The 8,507-nt window shown below is 45.3% G+C and overlaps 2 protein-coding genes across 2 annotated transcripts; one reads left to right on the top strand and one right to left on the bottom strand.

The window, feature by feature from the left end:
* Positions 1–72: 72 nt before the first annotated feature.
* Positions 73–3,410, top strand: SARC_12190 (hypothetical protein; the record flags this gene model as incomplete). The annotated part of the gene is made up of 7 exons (XM_014293710.1): positions 73–258; positions 488–673; positions 824–900; positions 1,068–1,288; positions 1,614–1,682; positions 2,238–2,477; positions 2,808–3,410. Coding segments are annotated over 7 exons (1,159 nt in total), but the record flags the coding sequence as incomplete, so codon positions are not given.
* SARC_12189 (hypothetical protein) lies at positions 3,194–8,397 on the bottom strand. The gene is made up of 8 exons (XM_014293709.1): positions 7,643–8,397; positions 6,950–7,048; positions 6,330–6,428; positions 5,786–5,887; positions 5,321–5,521; positions 4,942–5,040; positions 4,585–4,683; positions 3,194–4,398 (listed from the first exon to the last, which is right to left on the bottom strand). Exons 1-8 carry the CDS (start codon positions 7,760–7,762, stop codon positions 3,517–3,519), a joined length of 1,701 nt encoding a protein of 566 aa, XP_014149184.1. The 5' UTR covers positions 7,763–8,397; the 3' UTR covers positions 3,194–3,516.
* Positions 8,398–8,507: the final 110 nt, after the last annotated feature.

The raw sequence follows: 8,507 nt of genomic DNA, 5'->3' as shown, positions 1-8,507 counted from the left end.
TATATATATAGCATGTCGTTTGGAGCTGTATTTTGGTTACGATCTGCCTATCACAAACACCGCGTACATATGCAATCAGACCTGTAGCAATGGAGATACTTCAACAGCCGCACAGAACTTGGAGGCTCTTCGACAGGTTGTTGAGCGTTTCCCCGAGTACAAGGGTAGAGATCTGATCATCACCGGCGAATCCTATGCTGGCGTATACATTCCCACCTTTGCCTTGAATATTGTCAAAGACAAGACTTTGGATCTCAAGTAAGTCCTTATGCGAAGTTGATCCTATTTTTATCGATTTTATTGTAAGTTGATACCTGCCATGACTGTCGAATTTAATGCCTATACTGGAGTGGGTCTGCGTGTGCATTGTGTGGATCTTTTTTCGCGCTTTCATCACAAAACAATTTGAAAACTTATCTTCTTGATAATACTCTCACTAATTCAATTAACACGTGCGTACACACCATTCCGTCTATCAACCTTGCAGCTTGATATCGCTCCTGGTAGGGAATCCATGCACCGATGATGCCACACAGAACAACTACTTTGGCTGGAACCTTCGTTACGCTTTCGAAAATGGTCTTTTGGACGAGAATCTATACCACACACTCACCGTAAAGTGTGGCATGCTACCAAACGATTCGCGCTCTAAGATCGTCTCCAAGCAGCCCGAGTACGTGTCTTGTCACTCACATACAAAACGCCTGTATTTGCCTGCCTGTCGTCTACAATTTGATCGCGATTATTCCTGACAGCATCTCCGCTGCAAGTGCCTTTTCATCATAATCTAATTAATTCGTCGCCAATTGTTTTGTAACCTCAGGTGTGTCTCTGCCTACCGTCAGTTCCTTCTTGCCAGCTCAGACAATACTGGTACCGAGGCCAAGCTGCCTGGAACTGGTAGGTTCATTCTTCCCTACCATGCATACAATATTTTATGAATACTTTGATATTCGTAGTAAATACACGCACCACATCTTAGGACGTACTTCACCGGTACACGTATGAATAAGTCGGGTGAAGCTTGTATGTAATTGTCACACAAGTATATGCACGCTCTCCCACAGGATTTGTCGATGGGTACGCCACTTTCGGTGCCAAGAACCAGCCATACTGGGACGAGGCCGCTCGCTGGTTGAACAGAGACGACGTGCAGGAAGCTTTGCACGTGAAGAGCATGGCTATTCAATGGGGTCTCTTCGCCACACGCCTCAACTACACTAAGGAGTACAACGCCTGTAACAACGGTCCATCTGACAGCCACAGATACAGCATTTCCATGGTGGAGGTACGTTCGTTTGTTATTTCAAGAGTATCCTTTATTTATTGTCAGAGGATATGTCGCCCGCGCTCTACGCAATGCGCACAAATCGGGTGCACTTAGCGGCATGGAGGCTGTGTGCATGTCACTAAACGCACCGTAGCCAACTCGTCGTGTCTCATTTTCTCGGTTTTATTCTCCGTCGGATTTGGGAACAACCTTTGATCGTGGGGTTTGCATTCTGCCTGTTGCATTGAGTCCCCATTCCATTGTTGAGCAATGCCAAGCGAATATGAGCGAATCTCATGATCTGAACGTTCTTTCTTTTCGACATCATACAATTTCCTTACAGGTATACCAGCAGCTGGTTGGCAAAATCAGAAACATCGTCCTTTTCAATGGAGACTCAGATCCTAGTGTGGTAAGTCCGAAGTCTGTATAAAAGTGTTACAGCACATTATCACTAGTTGCCGCGCATGAATCAGTCAAGCACATGGTTTTTGTGAATTGAAGTTCATGCGTGTATGTGTGGTTTTATTATGCTGAATACCCTTCTTCGAAAACAGGCCCAAGACGGGCCTGTATGATCTCACTCATACACGTACGCAACTTAGCACATTGGTGTGCATATGCCATCCGAGCACAAACGCTCAGACGCTTTCGGACTATCTATGCACAACCTGTAAATGCACCCAGTAGGGTTGCAAGAGACCAGTATCAGGTCAGCTAGCTTTCCTGCCTGTCCTTAAGCGAGACAAGCACGGACAGACGAATTGCGCTTATCTCGCATTCCTTGCAATCCGAATATGCAAAGTACGCCTCTACAAACAGCACGTGCACAGCACCCGCTCATAACATTATACAATGTACACATACATTAACAATCACCCACTCATAACATTATACGAATGCACACATACATTTACAATCACCCACTCATAAAAACATACGAATGCACACATACATTCACAATCAGCAAATGCACGGAACCGCCAACGCCGTCCGTTCGTTCGGCTTCCCCGAGGTGAAGGATTGTGGCTGGCGCCCGTGGTTCTACAAAACTACTGCCACTGCCGAGTCGGTGATGAAGCAAAAGTCTCCCTATTGGGGCATTGATTTGTCTCGCACTGAGAATGGCGTGCAGATGGGTGGGTACGTAACCAACTATGAGAAGGGCCTGTCCTTCGTCACTTTCCACGGAGCCGTGGGTCACATGGTGAGTTAATCGGAAACTGTGTATTTACCAGGATGTCAGGGGTTGAGATTTCAATCCGAAAGCTGTGCAGTGACTGTACTGTCAGGGTTTTCAGGGTTCTACTTTGGGACTTGTGTAGTGGCAATGACAAGAAAATAGAGCGCCAAGCGACGAGAGGGTATTTTTTTTAGTTCTTTTGGTGTGATTTTAAGGGCGTGTTTTTGTGCGAGATATTTCAGTTTTTGTATTCTTTGCTGGGACCATGACGTGTCCCTGAATGTATATCTATCAGTTAAGTAGAGTCTTCTGTTTACGCACTCATTAACTCACGGTCCCATTCCACTATCACAGGTACCTCAATACAAGACGGTTGCTGCACTTCACTTCCTGCACAAGACCATGGACAACGCCATCCTATCTCCACCGCTACCGTCTGAGGATGAGATGGCGGTGTCTGACAACGACTTTTTCGGAGACGGTGTGATGGCTAAGTGGGTAGCCAAGGCCCAGACCGACGAGTTTTTAAAGTAATCGCACTTTTAGTTCGACGATGGCTGAAGGGATCTCTGATGTTTGCTTATGGTGTGTTGAAAAGGTACGCCAGCTGAAGGCAGATAGGCGAGACGATACATTTCACGTATGCTGCTGCAGACACGATTTGAAGTGGACTACTGTGGGGACTGGACGAAAATATTCATATCAGGGGTGCCTGCTGTGCACGGGTTGTTTATGTTACATCGTATGTTTCGATTTTATAGTCTTTTGAGGACGAGTAGGCGAGGTAAAAGCTGGTGTCTCTCATGCGACGTACATTGAAGGCTGCGACTGAAATGTGAGAATGATAATTGAAAAGACTAGCTTAAGCATTTGCAGACTGTCAACGGTGATTGACTGTGAGCTAGCCTAAATGGAATAAATATATATAATCCGTATACCTCACCGTTTTAAATACGCTGAACAAGTAACTGATGAGTGTTTAAGTACCCTGACGCTTAGGTGGCTAGGAAACGTTTTGACAATCGAAACCAATTCTAGTCGCTACAAGCGCTTTATTCACCATTCAAACGGGTGGACCGAATTTATAGCCGCAATGAATGCAAAACAGCAATCGCTTATTAGCATGTCCGCATTCTCCACAAAACCTTGTCATGCGTGCGATTTCATCATTCCAAGCCTTCGCACTTGGTCCGCTATATACACCCGCCGCCGCCACTGCTTTCCCTAATGATTCAAGCCGCCTATCAGCTACTCCGTCCACATTCCGAGGGTCCATTCTCTGTCTCCGTGACTCCTCAGTACCGTCCTGTAGACTTGCAGGACTTCTTACCCCTGCCTTTGTATTTGTACTTTGTGTACTACCATCCTGGTTCGCAGAACGGGGCTGGGCCTGCTGCTCACCAACACTACCCACACACAGTGGGGGAGCGGACGCTGCCGTTTGTTTCACAACTTTCGAAGTGGCGTTGGTAACATCTGCGGTGGCATGGTGGTGTACGGCTGGTATGGCCCGATGGTTTGCATCGGTGAGGGGCACAGCGTCGTCGTACGCTGGGGGTGCATGTGGGGGTGTCTCCTGTGCAGTCCTTGTTTTTGAGCTCGGTTCGACCGAGTTCAATGTAGACGCTATACCTGATGCCACCCCGTTAATACCGTGGGTTGGCGTTCGAACGTAAGGTGCAGGGACGGGTGGGTATGGTCGTTGCTCGGCGGGATCTGGTGGGATGCACATTTGTCCTGATTGCGTGCTTGCATCGTTTTCATGCGTATATGTGGGGGCGTCCGATGACGAAGTATATAAATGTGGTGAAATAGATAAGTGTGTGGTTGAATGTGTGGTCCTGGAGTCTATCGATGTTAGTGAGGAGGTACTCAGCACCTTCATGAGCTCCACGATATCCGCTCTCCCTTGATTTGCGGCAATTTTCACAGGTGTGTATCCCAACTGGGAAGGCAAGAATATCAAAAACAGAGGATAAGCGGCCATAGTAAGGATTCGACGCGTAGTGAAGCCGACCATGCACCTCCCAAAAAACCCAGAGAAACAACTATCAAGGAGATTTGATGGCGAGGAATGCATGCTGCAAAATGCCAAGTGCACAAGTTATGTATACACAACAAAGATTCTTACCTGATCTTTAATATTTACGCTGGCCCCTCTGCTCAGCAAAGCGTGCAGTGTCGGGATGTCACTATTTTCGGCCGCGTAGTGTACTGCGGTCCTCAGGTTCTGCAAACAATCAGGTTGGAGTGTGATGACGGGTATCTTGGAAGGGACAGAGGGCATGCTATATACTTGACAGCGCCACGCGATCATGTAACATGTAATAGTAGAAAATATTGGGTTGTAAATGGTAGTGCGACCCTTCACGTACCTAAACGCCGGACACCATTGGTTTCATAGCAGGGCTGCGTATGCAAAATCACTACACAACACTGGTCGATTGGCAGGCACAGTTCTACAATATTTCCCATCGCTCATACTCACCGTGTCTTTCACATCCATCGCAGCGCCACTATCGCATAAGAGCGTGACTATATCCGTGTGTTTGCCTTGTGCTGCTTTGTGCAACGGCGTCCGCGACCGCTAGAATAGTGATAGATTTCAAGCCGTGAGTGGGAATAGCACGAGGAATAACATGCACGGTATTGTGTGTTTCTTGCGCGTATGCCTCAACAATAGTACACACAAGTACCACATGCTGTGTTGGTAACTATAGACGCTTCTATGACTTGTTCGCGAGCACGCACCATATCCGACATCCCAAGCGTGTTAATTCTTCTATTTTTTTTTGCCATGTATTCTGGGAAAGGATAGCGATTGTACCAGTAAGTACCTAAGTCCTAGCGGATTGCGATCTGCATACCCGTCCATTCTTGACATGTACAGTAGCCCCATATCGAAGCAGCTCTGCGACCGTATCCATGTAACCGTTCTTGCAGGCGATATGCAATGGCGTATAGCCCTTCAAATCCGCCAAATTAGGGTTCGCACCCCCTTGTAAGAGTATCTTTGTGCACGTGTGATCGCTGTGTCCGCATGCGTAGTGGAGCGGGCGCAGATCATACTGAATGAAAGATGAAACAGGGATATATTCAGGAGACAATACACTCACTGTGATGCAGGTTGTGTGGTCTAGTGCACTGAAGAACTTCGATAGACGGGTTCAATCACAAACGGAAAGGTTACGGATTTACGACCTTCAAAATGTAGCCATAGCTGGAAGATAACCATTTAAGCATGTGTTGAGCGCGTTGTATGCACAAAAACGCTAAAGCGAGTAATATATATATCTTATATTTAAGCAGCACTCAACAGTTGACATACCCACCTTCCCCTTCACATCCACACTGACTCCCCCATTCTCTATCAAGAAGCTGAGCATGACTGCATGGGGCCCTCTGCACGCCAGATGGATAGCATACTGACCCATCTACGACGGATGATCAACATATTCAGGATTGGCGAATGTTAATAAAAACTTGCAGAAACGTGAACAGACTAACAAGACATTCAAGAAATTCTGATCAGTACCAAATATTCGTCGACAACGGGTGTATTAAGAATACCTATGAACGCTCCCCCCCCGGATGTATTGAATTGCAAAGCCGTATAGCTTGAAAATGGAGATGGTTGTTGTAAAAGAAAATGCGACCTATTGAGACAATGTATAACGTAGAAGTTTACATGGCAGTGCGAGTAGAATTAACGTAAGCTGGGCGATGGGAACAAGGCCATCACAGAAATGGTTATGGCATCGCATGAATACCACCGAAGTACACATTGGTCTGGTGGCGAATCCGGATAAACCTAGTTTATGTGACAGCATAGCAAAAGCAGCAATGATCACTGGCGTTCTTGAGTTCTTTCTTTACCTTTGTTCGGATGTCCATCCTCGCACCATTAGCCACGAGTGCTTTCGCTGTATTGACGTGGCCATATTCCGCTGCCAGGTGCAGTGGAGTACGTCCTGACTGCATGCACGCAACAGCAAACAAAAGTCATTCAGTTGCAGCTACAAGCTATACTTAGTATACAGAGTGCACTCGAGAGGACCATTTGCATCTCCAACCTGCCTTGTGAGGAACATTATCAGATGACATCCAGACTAGACCACGGTTAGGTAGAGAATGATAGAGTGCTTAATAATAACCATACGCGTGACTCACGACAGTTGTAGGTACCACCCAACAGCACAGCACAATCTCATCGACGTATTCGGATAGCAAATTTGGACTTTGGAACTAAGTATATAGAGATACGGTCAACACTGTGATCCTCTTTTGTACGCAAACAGATGATATGTGCATGTTCTGTTGCTATTTGTACAAATGCTTAGCTTACATACTCCGCGCCACGTATAAATACACAAAACGAAATTCACATTAATATCATATCAGATGGGATATATAGATACACAAAGCTTCTGACCAGTCCCTGTCATAAAATGACATATGCACAATCCCACTAGTAGGACATTCTGATACGCACTTACGTAGTCCGTAGAGTCGAGCTTTGCTCCGTATTGGATCAGCAAGGACAACATCTTTTCATTCCCATCGGCGGCTGCTATGTGCAGGGCCTCCTTTCCATCCTACACACAGCAGTGGTTGGTATAAGAAATATGTGAAGAGAGTATTGGGTAAGTGTTTGCTGAGTACATATTTCTGGTGAACTAACTATTTGGGCAGGATTAGCCCTAGCTTTCTGTATTGGGGATGCGCACACCGATACGAATATGGCAAGGGTCATCAGTACTATATTTGTACAGTTTCTCAGCATAGTAGATAGTAGATATAGCTATCAGATACAAAAACTTGTGACATGTGAATTGAGCAGACTGTTAACAGACTGTTAACATGCCAACGTATGTCAGCTGTCATTGGTCCTCAGACTCATTTCCGCAAATGCACTGACAAGCTACAGACGTAACACTGGTTGCCCTCTAAGTGTGTTCAGTTAACTTGATCGTTAGGAATTTTTATATTGCAAGACTGACAAGCAGAGCTACGGGTATGCTTCACTTGCCTTGCACGTGAATGTACACCCAATATGTTAACTGGTGATACAGAAAACCCGCATGCTTGTTTTGTACCAATTGCATAGAATATCAAATCCTACCCCATGCTGCAACTGACAATACACGCCACACACAGGCTTGAGTTATACTACACACTTTATAACTTACCGAATCCCTCTTGTCTGTAGTGTGGCGAGAAGTGCTCCGGACTAGTATTGCCTCAACAGCCTGGGTATCGCCATGTTTTGCTGCGGCCAGTAGTTCTACCTTATCTCTTACTCTCACCATCTCAATCACTGGTAGTTACACTTTCAGTCTGATCGAGTTTGATATATCTTATATGTGAGACACTCCGATCGATTATTTCATGTATTGAATTTAACATAAATTCGTCAACGCCGCTCAAGTGTGATGTGTTTGTATTATAGTATGTATTAGCACGAGCTAGGCAGCATAGTATATCCGTGTAAATACAGCGCCGTCTGGGAGGTTTATGATCTTAATGGCCATGTAAGTAAAATGCGGAGAATAATCGAATGATGTTGAGTTCTGTGCTATAAGGTGGTTTGCTGTAGCGGATATGTGAGGTATATCACCCAACACACCGGTTAAATACAGCCGTGCGGAGAAATATTATTAAGAGCATATCTAGAAAGGTGCATATTTTAAAAAATATAGTACACTATTTAAAAAAAATACTCACAACAGACTAGAAGTCAGTGTGTAATCACACAGTTCACACAACAGTTGGCTTTTTTTTATAACTATCATGACGAGTCTCCAACACCCATATATGAGAAAGCTGACATTTTGGCGGGCTCAATGCTCGAGAGGTGTTTTTATTTTACTCCCATCTTCTGGACTGATGAGAGTTGAGACTCTGCCTGTCTGCCAGAGACAGCCTGGACGCCCTGACTTGTCTGGCCCCCACCAAGTGTGACCCAGACCTCCACAATACAGTTTTTATATTTTGAAATATAATAATATATATATATATATATATATATATATATATATATATATTCATTTTGAA

The sequence above is a fragment of the Sphaeroforma arctica genome (genome assembly GCF_001186125.1).
Source record: "Sphaeroforma arctica JP610 unplaced genomic scaffold supercont1.2128, whole genome shotgun sequence".
Taxonomy (NCBI): Eukaryota; class Ichthyosporea; order Ichthyophonida; genus Sphaeroforma; species Sphaeroforma arctica.
This window is presented reverse-complemented; position numbering and strand designations above follow the sequence as displayed.

What these genes read in the sequence shown, in the direction of transcription:
- SARC_12189 (XM_014293709.1), bottom strand. Translation starts at nt 7,762, where the DNA reads ATGGTGAGAGTAAGAGATAAGGTAGAACTACTGGCCGCAGCAAAACAT. An exon ending in GTGTGGATGTGAAGGGGAAG is followed by an intron (nt 5,522 to 5,785) that starts GTGGGTATGTCA and finishes TCTTTCATTCAG; the next exon opens with TATGATCTGCGCCCGCTCCA. An exon ending in CGATGGATGTGAAAGACACG is followed by an intron (nt 4,684 to 4,941) that starts GTGAGTATGAGC and finishes GATTGTTTGCAG; the next exon opens with AACCTGAGGACCGCAGTACA.